Below are 19,906 nucleotides of genomic sequence, written 5' to 3' on the forward strand. Positions count from 1 at the left end.
AAAACGAAATAATAGCAGTGGTGTGTAATTGTGAGTGTCATATGTATAAATATACACACAGTATTTTGGGCGACTTTAGGATGTCACACATGCAAGAGGGCTATTATCATGACAGCAATGTTACCAACGGAAATATAAATTTAACTTGAAATAAGCACAGGCTTGGTGTCCCCTTATATTCCCAAGTTAATTATTTTTTTTTTAACAAAGTTCAAACAAGCAGTTAGTGGAAAAAATGAGAAAGAAAATGTACATCTTTAGTACCACCAGGTGATTGGAATTCAGCACACTGCAATGTGAGCCTGAAATCACTCTGTACACAAAAGCACAACATGAGATCTGCAAAATGTGCACGGTGCTGCACTGCCAAAGAATTCTCCCAGTATGCTTTATTCAAAATGTACATTCAGCAAAGTTACCATCCATTGGTATCCACTAATTGGTAGAATCTATCAGTCTCCGCAGTTCATCACTTACCAGCTTTATTCACTATTGCAGTACTGTTATAATAACTGGGCATTGTTTTGTTAAGAAGAATTAAAAGGTTTTACGTACATGACTATGGATATAGGTCATCTACATTCTATGTAGTAAATCAAGTATCTGAAACTAAAGAACTTGAGGTTGTGATGCATTTAAAACTAACTGTAATTTCAATGGTGACACACTGAAAAGCCTCAGAAAATAAAAACATATTGATTTACTGTACTTTGTACTGGGATCACATCTCTAATGCCAGCAGTTTTTGCTGTAACTGGTGATATACAATTATCTGCTTTTAGCGGAGACTGCTGTAAACAACTTGTAATTAGCATTTCAGATGCTGATTGACTTGACTCAGCTGCGAATCTGATTTGTTGAATATTTTATTTCAGTTCTTTAAAACATTCAGTCGAAAGACCAGGATTCAGAACCCATCCATGATGTGTCAACAGGAACACATAGAATGACAATCACCAATGTAATTGCCATAGAAAGTAAACAGAACAATTAGAAAAATAGTTATTTAAGAAAGTAACTAAAGTTGGCCTTTATTAGACCAATTAATAAGATATCATCATCATTTATTTATTTATATAGTGCCAACATATTCCGTAGCGCTTTACAATTGGGGACAAACATAATAAACTACTAAACAAACTGGGTAAAACAGACAAAGAGGTGAGAAGGCCCTGCTCGCAAGCTTACAATCTATGGGATATATGCCATAAACTTTGTAGAACTAATTTTATGTCTAAATGCAGCTTTAATTAGTGTACCATTTCTTTATTTTATGCTGTAAGGATATTGCTAGTTTCATTCTATCTTTCAGAAAACGCAAGTACCCATTCACAATCAGTTGTGAAATCATATCGTATGAAGCTTACAACTTAATTTTGGTTGAAGAACCTGTAGTGTGCACCCAATTATCGTGTCAATCACACGATAAACATCTAATAGGTAAGATATCTCTTAAGTGTGTACGCTCCCACGATCATGTTTTATCGTACCAAAGCACATGGTATCGTTCAATTTAATTTTATAAACGGACTAAAAATCACCATCAATGATGGAACAGTGTTGGGAAAATTGGAAGTGTGTATGCACTCACGACCAGCAGTGTAGACAGATCTCTATAGTGTCCAGAGTCACAATCTTTTCAGCAGATGGTTATGATAAATAAAGAGCACAGATCTGAAAGCAAATCTTGTAGGTGTGTACACATAAATCTGCATGCTCTTTCAGCCGTTGGTAAAAGTTACAGAAATGCCACCTGCAGTAATTTTCTGTAGTTTGTATCCAGCTTCAGGTGCAGGACTTTGTTAAAAATAGGAGCTCTCCTATTTGTTTGATCTATCATCTGTGCAATTCAGCTACCACTATGTGTAGGATCATTCCTGCAATTCACTTATTCAGCTGGTTGTTAAGCAAATAGTTACAAGCTTCATTCAGCTCTCAGTATTGCAGCCTCAGGTCTGCAATCATCTACCACACTCATGCAGCTAATTATCCTGCAGTTTTGATTGGTGCTGCTGCCTTTATAAAGCTCTTCCTGGCAGCATACCAATGCTGTTGATAGTTCTCAATGACCTAGTGTGCCTTGTATCCTGACCTGTTCTGTTTTTAGTGTTTGAGCTGATTGTTTATAGGAATTGCTATCTTCTCCACTCCTGACTCCTGGCTTTGTTAAACAGGGTTGCTCTCACATCTCTAACTGCCCTGACCCCTGGCTTGTTTAAAGGATTCTGCAGTCTTCTCTATTTCTGATACCTGCCTGTCTGACTCGGAGTTCAGCCAAATACATTCTGGTTGCTCACTACCTACTGCCGTGTGCTGTCCACTTCATCAGACAAGTGCCAGACTACCCCACATTAACCCTTGCCTGTCTGGCTCAGAGTTCTGCTAATATATCCAGCTCATTACCTTTTGCTGTATTCTGTCCTCTCCACCAGGCATGCGGTAGATCAACAACTACTACTACCCGAGCCTAAGTCCTGGGGGCACCAGAGTTTTGTGGAACATAACAAGTTCATCGGAAAGGGGGCTACTAAAAGAGAACATCTTGCCAAGAGGTTCTAGCAGTTGAGGATATCACGCTACTCTGCCCCTAACAGACTTTTTTTTTCAGAGCAATAAGTCTTCATTGTCATGACTGAAATTTCCTAAAATTGATTGAATTAAAAGTTATTTTAAAAAGTTAATTCCACATCCATTTAATCTTTTTTTCTTTGGGTTTAAATGGGCAAAATAGAAACAATGGGTTTATTTCTCAAATATAAATCATATTCCATCTGTAAACACTTTCCATAAACACTTTCTAGTACAGTGTATATGGCATTTGCCCTTCTTGAAGCTCATATTCATGAAGCTTGCAATAGTGATTCCTATATCTAAGCCACCCCCTCTGCTGCTTCATAAGCCAGAAGTCATTACATTTGAACTGGGAAGCACAAATCGATTTTCATGCTACCTGCTCAAACACTTACATATACTATAGTGGTCATGTTTGCCAAAAAAAAACGTTAAGAGGAAACACACATTTGAAAGCACTACGGAATTTGCTGGCGCTATATAAATAAATGATGATGATGAAAGTGGAGTCTTTAAACTGTACAAGCTGGTAGCTAACCTAGTTCCAGTAGTTGTTTCCTGTAATCATCTAAGTAGGGAGGGACATCATGTTTTGTCCATAAAAAGATTCACAATATAATAATAATCTTATGTGTTTCTATTACACATGCCGGACTGTCTTAAGTCTCATTCTTCCTTTAAAATAGTTAAGTTTCATAAGGTGTAGATAATTTACACTTTACTAGAAAACAAAAGGCATTTGAAAGCTCTGCGCCGTTATGTGTAGAGAAAGAGCACATAATGAACAGCCCAATCTGACAACCCAGGAGAGAGGTGGGCTCTTCAGATTGTGCACTAGAATTGCCAGTTCCCTCCATTCTAAGTCAGTGCTAGCAGAACGGGGGTAAGTTTGAACGTTGTGCCATCAGATTGCTGATTGATCCCACTGTTCACTGTATTAAAATGTGCTCCGTTGGTACCTGCCAAAATTCCACATTTTCAAGGGATAGTGGCAATTTCCGTCAGCTAAAAGAGGTTTGGTCTGTCTGAAAGGGGCATGCCTTCACTAGAAATGTGTGTGTCAAGGGGGGATCAGGCGTGTTCTGACAATTTTGTCATTTTTACAATTGGGATTTCTGGGAGGTATGTTTTATATGTTATCATCAGTTAACTAACCACAATCCAATTCCTTTCGTCTCACCTGTATTACTATTTTATATCGAATCTATACTGAACAATGTAAATACCTTGACTGCGGAACTCCAGAAGAGCTTCCTGGATTTCTGTATTCTGTTGAGGAAATGTGAACATACATTATAATGATTATTAGGACAAATCTGAAATGTAGATATTCAAACTACATAAAATAAGATAAAAATAAAATATTATTTAAAATGTAAATAAAATAGTATACATAAAAAATAAAATAAAACAACCAACGAAAACCCCAAAAAAGTCTTGTTACGCATGTGAGCATTCTACAGCTTATGGATTGGAAACATGCTAATAAGCTTTGCTTACCGGACACTCTGCGCACAATATGGTCCATTACCAGAGATAAAAACGTGTTTGCAAAAGAAACATCCTCAAATAAACAATAAACTCTTAAAGCTAGAGTAATGCATATATATTTTATTACATAAACACAGAGATAGAACAGCAAATAACTGACAATATCTCCATCTTGTCTGCCCAATTTGTTATCGGTCTGAAAAAGACACAATTATAAAAAATAAAATTATGAAAAGTCTATAGTTATAAAATGGTTAATTAACTAAAGCCTTGCTAAACCTAATCACCAGTTTCTCTGACATTAAAAACAAACAAACCTAACAGGGATTTACATAGATTAAAGGTTAAGTGATAAGTGATGCCTTAATTGGCCTACTGGATAGAAAAATAAACACAGAATGACACGAATCCCTTAATGTGAAAATATGAAAATAGTGATATAGGGGGTTGGGGGTGTTAAAGTGTATTTATTCGCTTAAAATACATTTGAGAAATGCATTGCTATATTTTTTTTTTATAAAATTAGATGTTAACAAGGATTTAGAATAAAATAGAAAATGTTTGTGTTCAAATTTATTCTGTATAATTTCTCACAATTTATGTAGGTAAAGAAACACTCCAGGATCAGACGGTGTATCTTAGAGGACTGCTCAGGGCTGGGGTACAGGCATCCCAAATTTTACATTGCATAGCAAATTGCTTAATGCATTCAATGCAGTAGCCCTAAATCTACTGCGTATTGGCAGAGACAGAGAGTCTCAAATTAACATCTCTTTCTTCCCACAGCATCTTCCCCTAGATGGTTTCACACCAACCAGTGATTTCGATATACTTGGCGATACGAGACCAATGTAACAAGCGCTTCGTTTTATCCCTGCCCCATTGTTCCACTTTTTAATAATCCACAATTTAAACCAGATAAAGGTCATAGATCCTATGGTGCTTTGCTGGCCGGTGGTATCAGTCATATGAACTATTTTACCCGTGGACATACGTTTCCTCTTTTGCCCACATTCAGAAGCAATTCAATATACCTAATAAGAGTTTTTACCAATGCTTACAGATTAGACATTTCCACAGCACAATCAAAGACCGCCTTACTTGCAGACTAGTGACAACTTTAGATTCTTTAAGTGTCAGACAGGCCTCTACAATGTATCTATGATATACTCTAAGCTCAAATAAAGTGGGACCGCACCTAGGGATCCCCGTGAATTGGTGAGGGAGGCAGATCTAGTAGACACTGGATAGTGATAAGAGGGCAGAGATTAGACAAAACACAGTGAGCAGGTCTATCTGTGTCAAAGTAAAGGAGAATGTTTACAAGTTGCGATATTGTTCCTTCTTATATGGCGGCAGTGTTCACAACTACAGATATTCTGGGAAAATGCAATAAAATTCATAGCTACTGTGTTATGGGTCAATATTCCTTTCTCCTCTTGAGAATCCCTCTGCAACTTGCCACCAAAATAAACTAATAAGACTTATTATTATTATTATTATCATCCTTTACTTATAAGGCACCACAAGGTTTCCACAGCGCCGTACAGAATACAAACAGTTGATCATAAGGGGTATACAGTACAGAACAATGAACAAGTAAAGCCAAGACTCCAAAAGCTCCAAGCATAGCTAGTACAGTGAAGTTGGACGAGAAGAGATATAGAGACAGGAGGGAAGAGAGATCTGCTCGTAAGACCTTAAATACTAAAGGGAGGGATAATAGACAGCAGGCACAAGAAGGAGTCAGTGGAGGGAATCACATGGAGGAGGAGCATGTACAGGCACAGGGGAGGAGAGAGGTGAGTAGATCAAGCAAGTAGATGGTTTGGTGGATGGCTGGTAGGCTATGAGGAACAGATGAGCTTTAAGTGCCTGCTTGAAGGAGCACAGATTAGGGGACTGATTAGGAGACTGTTGGAGGTCATTCCAGTGGAGGGGGGCAGCCCGGGAGAAATCTTGGATTCTGGAATGGGATGTAGTGATCAATGGGGAGGAGAGAGGTAGGTCATTGGCTGATCTCACGGAGCGGGAGGGAGTGTTACTGGAGAGGAGGTTGGAGATGTATGGGGCAGTGGAGTGGGAGAGGGCCTTGTAGGTGAGGGTGAGGAGTTTGAAAAAGATTCTGTAGGGGAAGGGGAGCCAGCGAAAGGCAAGAGGGAGAGGGAGGCAGAAGAAGAGCGGCTGCAGCGGATTAGAAATCATACACTGTCCAAATTGGCAAGCATTTTTTAATAGGTTATAACACACATACCGAATGGAGTTTAAAACTAGTATTATTTGTAACTCCTCAAAATCTTTCTGCAAAACCTGGGAGCCATGGACTTCTCATTTCAATATACGCCTTCCATTCGCACTGTAATCATCACATCTTAACAATTGTTCCTTTTTGGCACATTATTAGTCTACTTGGATCTAATCCCCATCTTCTACCATCCTGTGGTTGGCCACACTGTGACCTGAACCTTCCTTTACCTCCCCCCCTCATTTAAAAAATAGCGCTTCTCAGAACTAATTTGCCATGTTGATTGTGCAAAGACTATGTGTACCACAAACCTTGTACATGCTGTTTATTAATGCTGAATGCATCATAAAAGTATTAAAATAAAAAATAAAAAAAAATTAAATTTATTGTCTGTGTATTAATTCGTTATTCAACAATAGATTGCTGTTGTACAATGGTACAGCTATTCTTATGCCCTCCATCTGCATCCACTCCCTGGCTGTTGTAGATTATTTGTTATGGTTGTCAGGAGGGACTGTCTATGCTGGACAAGCAGTGAGTAACGATTGTAGCTGCCACACCATGATTATATATTATTGGTAATTTATATATCGCCACCAATTATGCAGCGCTGTACAGAGATTATTTGTCATTCACATCATACCTGCCCCACTGGAGCTTACAGTCTACATTCCCTAACACACAGGGACACACCCACACTAGGGTTCATTTTGTCAGCAGCCAATTAGCCTACCCATGCCATGCAGCTGATGCCACTGATACTGGCAGAGTGGAACAGGAGCAGAGAACAGGTTGTTTCCTAAAATCACTACAGAGCTTAGATCTTACAAGTCTCAGGGCATGAACGTGTGTTCTATCGAGCATTTATGCTTTGCTATGTACTAATGAAATTGTGCTATAGTTCCATAATTATCTACAACAGTAATAATAGAAGAAAAATAAGTTGTGTGTATGTTTGACAGCTTCTAAACCAAAAATAGAACTTGGATAAGAGGTAAAAAAGCTGATGTCTCACCGGGCTCTCCTGCTTTTGGCGTAATTGTAATGTCAAGTCACTTAACATTTGACTGAGTGTTGCTCGTACAGCTGTGTTTATACTTCGTTGGTGACAACTTGAAACATAGGTTTCTATGCATATCTGAATGGGAAACAGGGAGAGCATTAATACAACAATCAATCATGAAACAGTAAGTAGTAACGATGCAGAAAGCCTGGATCTCATCTGCATCCTTTCAATCCATCTGGGAAGTAGCTGGGAGGCAGATCGATCACATCAGCTTACTACAATGACAAGTTCAAATGTTTTACTCAGTCTTATGCCTCAGTAATGCCACGTGTAGCCAGTTAATTGATAGGCTGCAGTCTCATGAACTATTCAGACCAGCAAATGGCTGCCCCCAATATGTGTAAATAACAAGTTCACTTGAAATCTTTACAAAAGACATCGGTGTGGATCCTTGGTGCACATTCGCGGGGTAAAAGACGGTCTCAGAACTGCCTAAAGGTACATAAGTATAACGGAAATTGCACCATCGCTTCTACAGTTTATCAGTAAGAGATAACATTTTAAGAAATCATTATTACTAAGAAAACAGAATCATATATATATATATATATATATATATATATATATATATATATATATATATATATATATGCACCACGTAATATCTTTAAACTAACAAAAAGTCAAAATAAACAAGAGACACAGTCCGTATATTTCTAACATGATACCTCTAGTAAAGCAGTGGGCTGCAGAGGACCAGGAAAAATGCGGCGACATAGAGCTATAAGGATGTGTGCAATGGATTTTCTTATCATTTCATGCAACCGAGGGGATCCTGTTTTATGGCATGCCAAACACAACTACAGATGGAAGAATAAAACACAAGCAGTAAAAGCACAACACAAGAAAGGGATAAGACATGCAACATGGAGAAGGGATGTACTGTTGTAGGCAGGGTGTATTTACATAAAGATGTCCCAATACCAAACATTTACCATATGGCTGTCTGTGTTATTATGTTGGAGGATATCTATGAAGTGTAAAACGGGCATGTTGCAGCGCAAAATTCTCTTTGGTGGAATCACAAAGCTAGATTTGTGCACCAAGATTTCCACCAAGGCGCAGGGGTTTGCAAAGCAAAATGGCAGTGTCTGCAGAGGAGCAGGATTTTCACTGGCCAATAGGGGTTGTGCAGTGCAAGTATCTGTTGCATCAATGCACCTATTTCTACGGAGCAGTGCAAAAACGGGATTTTACGGGACAAGTTTAAAATTAGATAAAAGAAGCAGACAGGTTCATATTTTAGGGGTGATACTTGCCTGTGGAACCTTTACAGCCAGTTTCACTCCACAGAGAAACTTTTTCCACCACCTCTGAGCTAACAGCTAACCTGATTTCATCCTATACTTTTAATGCTATGCAAGTTCTAATTACGCTTATGCAGGGAAGTGCACGTCCAGATGCATTTTGCCCGATGTAAGAAAAAAGTGCACCAAAGTGCCTAATGTAATAAAGTCAGTCCCAATGTCCCTCCACTCTCAATATTAGTTTAAGCCATAAATGAGGCTAAAATCGAGCTCTATTTTTTTTTTTAGAAAATGCAAAAGTTTTTTTTTAATGAAATGGGACTTTTGATAAGTCATTTACAGTTTTGCAGAGTACGCCTCTCAGGTTTATCTGCCTCTCCGTGAACTTAGGCGTACTTCTATCTTGCAGAGGAGGAGCCTCCGGAGAATAGATAGAAAGCATGCACCTTGAAGTGTGCTGGGAAGACCATCTAGACAATCTGAGCGCACCGATGCAAAACCAAACCACTTTGCAGTGCACATGCACTTTGCAAATGAGGTGCATATAATTCTGCAGCCAAAGATACTTTATTAGCACAGACAGCAAGTCATTTAATTTCACTGTAGTACAAATTGTTTTAGTACAGTGACCGTACATTTTAATTCACACCACTGTAGTACATCCCTCAGACATGTTTCATTCCATTATAGGAGGCAACGCTTTTCTGAATAAGCCAATCTCACAAATACATCAATCCAAATATTGCAGTGTTTGTGTTTTAACTGATACAAATTATGGTTAAACTACCAAAATATTGTCATTTTCTGAACCATAAATAGTATTTTGGCAGAGGGGAGTAAAGTAGCCACACAATCCTTAAACACTAGTGGTCTTTTTATATAAAGCAATTAAAATCCCTCTGAACTATTGAATAAACAATTCAATATTCCACCAGCCAAGAGAACAATTTCTAGTACTTTTATAAATACACAGATGAAATATATAAATAGATTTTAATATACTTAAAATATTAAATATCCCTATGACGTTACCTCCTATAGGGGAATTGTTTGGTGATAAATACACATAGTAAAGATATTGGTGCAAGGTTAATTACAAGCAGTGTTAACAATATGTACAGTGTTATGTTTCATGCAGAAGGAAACGGGTGACAAGCATTTGAATTTTACACAGTTGCTACTGTATTAATAGACTTAAATTAATAGCTTACCATTAATTGCCTGGAGGCTATATACTAAAATACCGACATTTAAAATAATAGTGTTAGCTCCTTACCTCAGCAATCTTCAGTACTGAGCTACCATTCAGCTCAAACGTGGATGTATATGTGATACACAGCAAGACCTACAGATGAACAATAATACCTCTAGTAAATATAGAGTGCATGAAACAACTAGCATTATGTGCTCACCCAATAATTATTTTTCAGAATATTTTTAATTTGCAAACAATTAATATCTTTACAGAAAACTAAAATTGTGACATTTTCATATATACTGTCCTGCTCATAAAATAACAAAGAAGAGGAAAAGGTTCAATCTTTGCAGCATACATAACGCAAAAAATGAAATGCAGAAAATGTACATAATATATCACTTTTTTATTTCATTGGTCGCCATCAGGGGGGCATACAGGCAATTCATTTTAAAATGCCTAGGAAAAATCTAAATCTAGGTACACACTACAGGTTTTTCACCCAATTATCATTAGGTCCGATACTGCATTCGTTTGTACGCTCCCACAATCATGGTTTATCGCACCAAAGCACATTGTATTGTTTCATTTAATTTTATAACCGCTGATCGGGACTTTCAGACATTGGTAAAATCGTTACGATATCGCATTTGGAGAAATGTTCTGTAGAGTGTACCCAGCTTAAGTGACTGAAGCTATTGATGCTTGCACTGTTTGTTTATATGCTTTTCCATAATTTAGCAGATTATTGCTAATGGCATACAGCAGGTGTTCTAGCTATCCCTCCGTCATGCTGCCAAGCTAAGCCAATGCCTTACATGACATCTGTCACATGACAACAAGGAACAAAAGGCTTATCATAACACACTCAGGGCATAGTAGCAACAGGTTATTCTTGTTCCTAAGTACACAGCAACTGTGCACTTTCCAAGTAGTGAAATTTAATTATGCTAATTTATAACGTTCAAAAGGTTTACAGTATTTGTTATCTCCATTTTACAGACATAGTTATGTATTACATAAAAGTGACACCATTTGGATGAACAAAAAACTACCAAATACATACTTGTATTGACATATGTTAAAATTATTTCCTGCATACCAAATTCACATTTTTTTATTCATTTTTTTTATTACTTTTTATGACATACTTACCATTTGTTTGGGATATACAGTTTTACCAATTTAGATATAATCCTTCTACAGTTTGGCCCACTGGATGACTGGCATGTGGCAATTCTGGTTTTACACAAAGATTTTGGTGTAATAAATGCTATCATTTGTAAAATAATGTTGCACTGTGATTAAAGAAAAAGTACTAGGATACAGCAGGAGAACAGGAATAAAGTTTGCAGCATCAAAGTTTGCAAAGCAATAAAAGTGTAAAATATTTTAAATCCATAAAATATATTATAAGGATCCTAATTTTCTATAAAACGTTGCTGTCTTTATGACTTGTTCAGTGCCCACAAACACAGTCAAACCCTACATTTACAGGTGGCTGAGAAAATATGGTGTGAATCTGTGAATGTTTAAAATTTAGGTTAAATCTGGAAAAACAACAACAAAAAATAAAAAGTAAAAAACGTAAACTAAGGAACAAGCATACCAGGCACAAATTTAGTTCTCAATCCTTCCATCACACTGACAGCACAATCCATTACACAGGCACCAAATAAGGTACAGTAAAAGAAGAAAACCCCCCCCCCAAAAAACACTCACCCTATACTGCACTATATAACCCTCTGCAATTGTTTACTGCTCAGCGCTTTCCAGTAACACACACTTCTCCTCCCTTCCCATCAGTGCTGTCTGTGCATAGTGTGTGCTGTGACTGTTTGGAAAAAGCTGGACATCCAATCACAATCAAACATAATTGTCACCAGTCAAACAATGGGACATGCTTCGAAAAATAAGAGTCACATCACACGATATGCACAACTCTAACGAGAAGATAGGTGTGTGGCATTAAGTGGAAAGAGCTGAAAGCAGCATAAAACTCTGGAGGGCTATGGCTATTAGTAATGAGTGCAATTAAAAAAAAAACTAAACAAAACAAAAACACCAAACCAAGTAGTAAAATATGGATGAATGTGGATTAAAATCAGGGAATGTTTTCCACAGAATACCTATGGGAGGAGAGTGAAGGGTTCAACCTGCTCCCCTACCCTACTCCCCCAAAGAAACACCCAAATCCCACGAAAAAGCTTAAAATGTGGGAATGTACAAAATTGGGGCTTGACTGTATACCAGCTGCGGTAAAACTATGAGTGATTTTAGTGTATTAAGTGGGTTAAAGACACAACACCCTTTGCTAGGGCTTCTTCTATCGCAACAGTAAACATTTCAGCAGAAAGTGCCCCAAACATCATAATCAGTCCCTGTCCACCCCCTCCCCCAAGTTACACTACAGTATATGTGCGTTGCTGGCATGCTCAGTCTAAATCCTTGCTCCATGGTTTTACTTTCATATATTTTATAATAAAATGAGAGCTTAAAAAAAGTGCAAATGTAACAATGATTTAGTATTTTCGACCTGGTGCTACATGAAATATTGCATTTTGAATTACATACTTTCATAACCTCGACTTGAAGGTCTTCATGAAGAGATGGGGTCACTTTAACAGCGTTCAGCACTTGGTTAAGTAGCTGACGCTCATCGGAGTCTGTTTCCACGGATACAAATCTGTCATCAGCCAGAATCTTCTATAGAAAAACATTAGCAAAAAAATAATGAGTCAGCTCTGAGGTCACTAATTCTAATGATTTATGTGACCTGTCTTCTGAATGTAAAATACTTTTTCTATTATGTATTGTCCTGTTCCTTGCTATATATATACTATAAGTACTTTAAGATTAAAACAAATATTTTCAAGCAATCCTTAACCAGACCGTAATAAGTGTGTCCATGGTTTATGCAACTGACTAATTTACTCCTGGTCAAGTAAGCATATTATAATATATAAGAGAGGAGAGAGGAGCACCTTACTAAAAAATTATGCCTTAGTGGTAGTGCAGCTTTAAACAGATAATAACTACTAAGGTGATGGTTTAGCAATCCCCCCATTAATAAAGAGGCTTTATTGTACACTTGTGACAAATGTGAAGATGCAAGTCAAGCATTTTAAGCCATTATTACTGGTGAGACAAGACAAGACTAGTATGATAGGGCAGCCATGGGTATGCTGGCATTGGCATCAGTAGTGCACCAACAAAATTGCCAATATCTATCTTTTACAAATTTGTTACCCCAACACCCAGTGCACAGGGGTGTTGGGAGGAGCCCTAGTGCTTTCACCACAGGGCTGACTTTTCTGCAGGGGGTGCTACATTTCTAGTGCTTGAAAAGGCTTTTTCGAAGGGGGTCCCATGCTATTCTCCCCCCACCCCCAAATTTACCGAAATGCACTGTTTTTACATTTTTTATTTATTAATTTATTTTACTTTTCCCCCCAATAGTAATGTCTGAATCTTGCAACAGCCCTTCAGCAGCTACAACAGATACGGCTCCTAACAGGCATATATGCAGCCGTGTACAGGGCTGACTCAGTTGCATTTATGTGATTGCGCCTGTACAGTACACTGCCTATGACTTGCCTTCCCTTTCCCCCCATACTAAGCAATCAGAGTTAAAAAATGTCCAAATCAGTATATGGACACTGTAGGCTTATGCAGTAGAAGTTTGCACATATTACGGTAAGTAAATGTGTGTATGCCCAGCTCAGCATCAGCCTAAACGTTCCACATTCTATGTGGGTGATTTTCCGTGATTACTTATCCTAGGAAAAGTGTGAGATTAAAAATAACCAGTTTGAAATATAGTAATACATTTCCTTAGCATTTAATTGATAGTCGGGTAAAATAACAAACTGTTAGAAGCCACCAGAAAGATACAAGAGAGTGAAGATAGGACCTAGTAGCTAGGTTTTGCCACTTTATATTTCTATAACAAAAAAACAAAACACTTTTGTGAAAAGAAAATTGAAAAAATGAGAGATACAATGTATTTTCACAAAGGTGTGGACTTTATGTTAATTATCCATCTAAGCACAATTATGGGTCTTATTGTATAGGACTTACTGGCCTATACTTGGGAATAATATGACAGCAAGAGGTGACTAGCAACCTTGAAACAGGATTATCTAACAGCATAAAATATCAAATCACTAACAGCTGTGTTTACAGTGACTGGGAGAGCCCGTCGGAAGGCAGAGGAAAAAAATTTAATTCAACCACAACGTATACAGTTTATGTCCAACCTGTCCGTGAGCCAATAAGATACCCTTTAGCATGCACTCCATATTATTTTCAATGCCTATCTAATTAAAAATACTATGTTAAATCACACTAAAAGGGAAAATGTTGACCTTTTATCAAATATGTTTAGTACAATGGTAAAATTGATGCAGTATACAGCATTCAATGCCCCCCTTGTTCTCAGTGCTCTCACCTGCATTCCAGCCAGTGCATTTTGGGCTAATTTGATATTCTTTGATTCCAAAGCAAGTTGAAGGGGAAGGAGGCACCTTTCCCTGGAAACAAAGCAGATAGAAACAACAAGATAAATCTGCAGATCCCAGAGGATGACAAAAAGAACCTTACAAAAGAACTGAATGAGATCCATACACACTGTCAATTACATTTGCATTGAGGATGCTGCATGCGAGCCAAAGAAACAAGTGGATTATAGCGATTATAAAATAATATTTTCAGAAATGATTTATAATGTTATGTTTCAGCTCAGTTGCCATCAAAACAACAGCTTTTTAATCACTGTACTGGTGCAGTTAGGTTAGATTTTGGCTTTTTATTAATTCACATAGAGAGAGTAATAAAAATCTCCAATGGGAAAAAAAAATACCTGCTTCAATCCTCCAAGAAGCGAAAGCGGGGAGGAAATTTGTATTTCAACAGACAAGAGCAATACTGGAGTGGCTTAAAATGAAGAAAATAGATGCCCTTGACCTGAAAATATATGGCAAGACATCAAACTTGCTGTCCATTGCTCCTCAACTTTATTAATTTTGCAAGGAAAAATATTGCTCCATCTCTGTGTTCAAAGTCAATGGAGATTTATCTAAAAAGTCTATTAGACTTTATCCAGTGGTCGGATTCAGCCGGTTCTCACCGGCGAACCGGTGACTACAGACCGAGTCCACCCTCTTCGTTGGTGGGAAGAGCAGGGTCCTTTAAAAAAAAATACTCACCTGTTTGTGGCGTGGGCACTCCTCCTCCCTGCTCTGCCCGCACTGAATGTCGGGCATGACGTCACCATGCCCGGTGTTCAGTGAGGAGTGGCGCAGAGAGGAGTCGGCGAGCAAGTAGAGAAGAAAAGAGAAGTGAAGGGACAGAAGCAAAGGGGAGCAGCACGACACAGTGTGAAGGGGGGGCAATAGCAGCACGGCACAGTGTGAAGGGGGGCAATAGCAGCACGGCACAGTGTGAAGGGGGGCAAATGCGGCACGGCATAGTGTGAAGGGGGGGCAAGAGCGGCACGGCACAGTGTGAAGGGGGGCAAAAGGGGCACGACACAGTGATGAAGAGGGGCATTACTGTGGTATAATATCAATGAGGGGCATTACTGTGGCATAATTTGAAATGGGGCACTACTGTTTGGTATAACATGACCCATTACTATTATTATCGTGATATTAGCAGCATAAAATAAGAAATATTTTATACACACACACACAGACCTGGGTTTGACTAGATAACCAATATTTATTTAAATCATTTATTACTATGCAGCTTTTATAAAATGTCCTGTTTATTACTTTGCCATTGTCTGTGTAATGTCTTAATAATTTGTACACTTTTATTGCCTATATTTAAATTTAATTCCTATTGTGATTCAATATATGTGTTGTCATGTAACTTCCATTGTTGGTACTTTATATTTCTTTTAGTTTTTTGTCAGGTATTATTTCATATTTTTTTTAATTAATATTTTAAAACTCTTTCTTATAACATAATCTAGTTTTGTGTATCTCTTTTATTGTTCTTATTTGAGTATTAAATGCATGAAATATTAAACTACCTTTCGGTATATCTTTTTGTATATAAACGGTCATTAGGGCAGACAACCGCTTGTTAATTTATTTGAATCCCACCACTAACTTTATCATACCTCAGTTGGTAGGGAGGGATCTTGGTTACACCTTCCGGGGCATCCAATATTTCTGCAGACATAGGAAAAACACAAAAAATGAAATCAGTTAAAGATAGTAGATGCAAATATTGTGTCTGGAACAAAACTATATTTAAACAATAATTAAAAGTTTACAAAACAGTAAAATAAATATAAAACATATATTGTAAAGAAGAGCAGAGAGTGGGTTAATGGATATTTCATATAATGGCCAGCACCACCAATTAATATATAGAGTTTATTAACAAAATCTGCAAAACAACCAAAGTCAGTGATGGATACACACAAAAGATTAGCATGTGACTTCACCGTTGTCTGAGCACATCAACCTATTTCTGTGGCAGCACTTGTTTATTATGTGACAAAATATCCAGACACATCAGTGATAATATATTACAAAGGTCAATGGACAATGAGAGCACTCCAATTCACTGGAGCTCAACCTTTTGTTTATCTGGGAAACCAAGTGTCAGTGTGCCATTTTTCTGGTACTCAATAGAAAGTATTGTGCATCTGACAATAAAGGGACCCCCAAAACAAAGTATGGTACCCAACTTCTGGTCCTGATAGGCTGGTTGTGCACCTCTGTGCTAGGCAGAGATGTATATATTCCTCCACTCCAGCAGAATATGATTTAGTCCTCCCATAAAAAGACAAACAATGACAATATACTGTTATAGAATTGGTGTGAACCAGTCAGGAAAGCTGACCCAGGTCTTTCTTTTAATTTGTTTGCTTTGCAAAAGGCATTTGGAGGCTAAGTTCACCTTCCTTTGAGCCATATGCTAAACATCCCTCCCGCTCCATGCTATTTTAATACTTGGAGGGAGGAGGTTTCATACTGTATACACAGACACACATACATATAATGCAACTTCATAGAGTAGGTGTGGTTGGACTGAGCTCAAGCTAACCCAACCACCTAACTTCAACAGTTTAGTTCCTGCTGAGGCGACGCATTTATCTGAAGTAGTACATAATTTATCATTTCACTTTATTAGTTCTATTTGACTTGGACAAGTGGAATTTGTGTCACGAAAATAAGTTTGTAAGTTGAATTGGCAATAATTGATTTGCAATAGATGATGGTGATGAATGGCTGTTATTTTTGAATGAAAACAACAAAAAACACACAGAAAAGAAGAAGAGGGAGAGAAAGATTTTTTAAAGTACCAATCAGATAAAGCTATTCACGTACCAAAGAGCAGGGAGTAATGCACCTGCCTGGTAGACTTGGGGCTCTAACCCACTAGCAATTTTTAATGTAAATGGGTCTAAACCTAAGAAGTACTAAGTACTGCAGACTGACTGACAAAGATTGCCAAGGCAGCTTCCCATGCAAGTCACTGTAAAATGGTAGGAATTGTATTTATTTATAAATGCATGTTTTAGTTAAGGTGCTAATGAGCACTGCCACACAATCAATAAAAAGAGGGAAAACATTCAATAGCATCTCTAGATAATAAAAAGTCTTCTGACCTTTGCCACCTACACAAACTACTGTGAGCTAACCACCTGTGGTTCAGGTATGGCCTATTGGCAACAATGTTCTGTATGATCCTACTCTTTGTAGTGTTTAATAAACATCCATAAACCACAACATATGTGTTGTATCATTACAACAGTGTGCTGTAAAATGCCAGACTTACTCTTTTTCTTTCTTAATCTTATTGATTTTTCAGGAAAGAAGGAAAAGTCAAATCATATCTGTAGCACAACAGTCCAATATATTAAATCAATATAACTGTGAAGCAAAATCTATCAACTAAATTAAAAGGTAATAATCTGAGCAAACAAACAAAAACAAAAAGGAAGAGTATAGTATGACATTAAATGACGGAGCACCAGGAATGGTAGATACATCCAACAAAGATTCGGCACATATGGCAGAGCTGTAGGACCAGTCTATAGAAAATTGAAGCTACTACCCATGTTCGAAGACAGCATTCTCCCCATCATACATAAATAGTTTATTTGACTTGAGAGTAAATTATAAGAAGCAGCAAAATACCTTAACAGTATGTTTTTCTATGGGTGTAATCCAGAGATGTTACACCCTGGAAAAATATTAGCGAATCTAATCTAAAACTTCTGGTCCAAAAGTGCTTTATAATAAAAAAAAAGTTATAGTTTTAATCTTCGGCTAATAATTAGTAAAGTGGAGGGTAATAACATGAGGTACCACATGGCTGAGATAAGGTAATATTGGAGACAGTAGCTCAGTGGGAGGGGGGGGGGCGTGGATAGGACATAATGATACACCTTGTGCTTTAATGATCCACACACCACAATCCTGCAAAATGCTTTACACAAAGCTGTTTTGGCTTTGGGACAAAAAAAAAAATTACACATTTTAAATTAAACTCTTTATTGAGCATGGTCAAAACAACACAACTGTAGCAGTGCAAACAACATCGAATAGAATACCAGCTCAAAAGAGTGCAATAAAGTTAACAAGAACAGATGCTTACAGTGGTTTTGTGAATTACATATATGACTTTATTACAACTGAATATGTAAAGAAAAACAAAAAAAATTCTCTTCTTAACGAAAAATACTTCTTGAATTTCTTTAAATCCCTATATTGCTGATGTATAGATTATATCTCAGATAAAAAAAAAAATAGAAAAATTTAGCTAAAGTAATATTAGCCTTAGTGTTTACAAACCCCTGGCAGGACATCAATTTACATAAACCTTTAATAGATGTTGCTTATTTTATAGCTGGATTTCCCCAGTCTACTCCTAAGACTAAATGATGGTCTGAATGGTCATGGCTGCTCCCACCCACAGTTGGGAGTGTTCAAAGCCCCTGCTGGGTTTTCTCCCATAACATAACACACATCAGTATTTAATGTATTTGATGTACTGCAGCTACAGGTCTAGGAGCCCAGGCTCAAGTATGTTGTTTCCATAGTACAACTGTACTGCAAATGTGCTAAAAATCACAATTAGGGCAAGCTGTGCTGGTAAAATTTAGGTGGGTGGGAGAGAAGTACATTTCCTCTTCCTACAAACAGTTGTTCTCCTAATCTGCTATGTTATTAACATGAATGAGAGCCACTGCACCACTCACTCACTCCCCTAACTAATGTAAACTCACATCACTTCTGATTCTATCCTCAGATCTATCAGCACACTCATCTTATACAAAATAAGTACAATATCAAACAGTATATACATAGGCTACATTGTAATCTCTCTCACAAAAGCAAAGGGTTGGAACACACAAGTGATGAAAAAGTGTCTCACCGGGAAAAACTCAAAAACAGAGGTCTAAGGCTAAAGACCGTCTGTAGAAAATTTTGTAAAGATGTCCAGTTTCTTTGAAACACAAGGTAATTGATAACTCTAATCCCTGGTGTCATGAACGCCCAGCCTGTCCCAGATACAGAAATCTGAACAGCTGGCTGTAACTGACGTCACCTTACTCACTTAGCAATGAATACACCTTTTCTGCCGCCACAAAGGATTTATTATGGTGTCCTTACGTTCCCCAGAACCACTGATTAATGTTTCACACTAAAATCATATATACATGCAGCATGAGCCTCCCTGTACTTCATAAATTCACAAAGAATCACAGAGAACAAACTAGATTACATTTATTTAATCTGAAAAATGGTTCCAAGGCTTAGTTGCAAAAATTAATAACAAAACATACAACATATTTGCACAAATATGTTTCAGGAAATAAAATCAGAATTACAACTTACTAATTAAGACCTGGGGGTAAATGTATCATACTCCGGTTTCTTCAAGTCGCCCGAAATCGGCGAGTTGACAGCTAAAATTTAAAGCGGCGCTGCCTTGTAAAGGCAAGTTTCCCTTTACAAGGCAGCGCCGCTTTAAATTTTAGCTGTCAACTCGCCGATTTCCGGCGACTTGAAGAAACCGGAGTATGATACATTTACCCCCTGGTGTGTGAAGGAACACAATTGAGG

At 37.6% G+C, this 19,906-nt stretch overlaps 1 protein-coding gene and 1 long non-coding RNA gene across 2 annotated transcripts in view; one reads left to right on the top strand and one right to left on the bottom strand.

The window, feature by feature from the left end:
- Positions 1 to 19,906, bottom strand: part of ARFGEF3 (ARFGEF family member 3) — a 109,361-nt gene that overhangs the window by 79,474 nt on the left and 9,981 nt on the right. Inside the window, exons 2-7 of the mRNA XM_075203138.1 lie at positions 15,943 to 15,994; positions 14,266 to 14,347; positions 12,390 to 12,521; positions 9,897 to 9,965; positions 7,323 to 7,445; positions 3,798 to 3,840 (exon numbers count right to left, since the gene is read on the bottom strand). Coding sequence (XP_075059239.1) covers positions 3,798 to 3,840; positions 7,323 to 7,445; positions 9,897 to 9,965; positions 12,390 to 12,521; positions 14,266 to 14,347; positions 15,943 to 15,994 — 501 coding nt within the window. The remainder of the gene's footprint in view (positions 1 to 3,797; positions 3,841 to 7,322; positions 7,446 to 9,896; positions 9,966 to 12,389; positions 12,522 to 14,265; positions 14,348 to 15,942; positions 15,995 to 19,906) is intronic.
- LOC142144381 (uncharacterized) overlaps positions 1 to 19,906 on the top strand; it is a 173,300-nt gene that overhangs the window by 69,058 nt on the left and 84,336 nt on the right. The window lies entirely within an intron of this gene.

Source organism: Mixophyes fleayi, chromosome 3 (genome assembly GCF_038048845.1).
Source record: "Mixophyes fleayi isolate aMixFle1 chromosome 3, aMixFle1.hap1, whole genome shotgun sequence".
In the NCBI taxonomy this organism is placed as follows: domain Eukaryota; kingdom Metazoa; phylum Chordata; class Amphibia; order Anura; family Limnodynastidae; genus Mixophyes; species Mixophyes fleayi.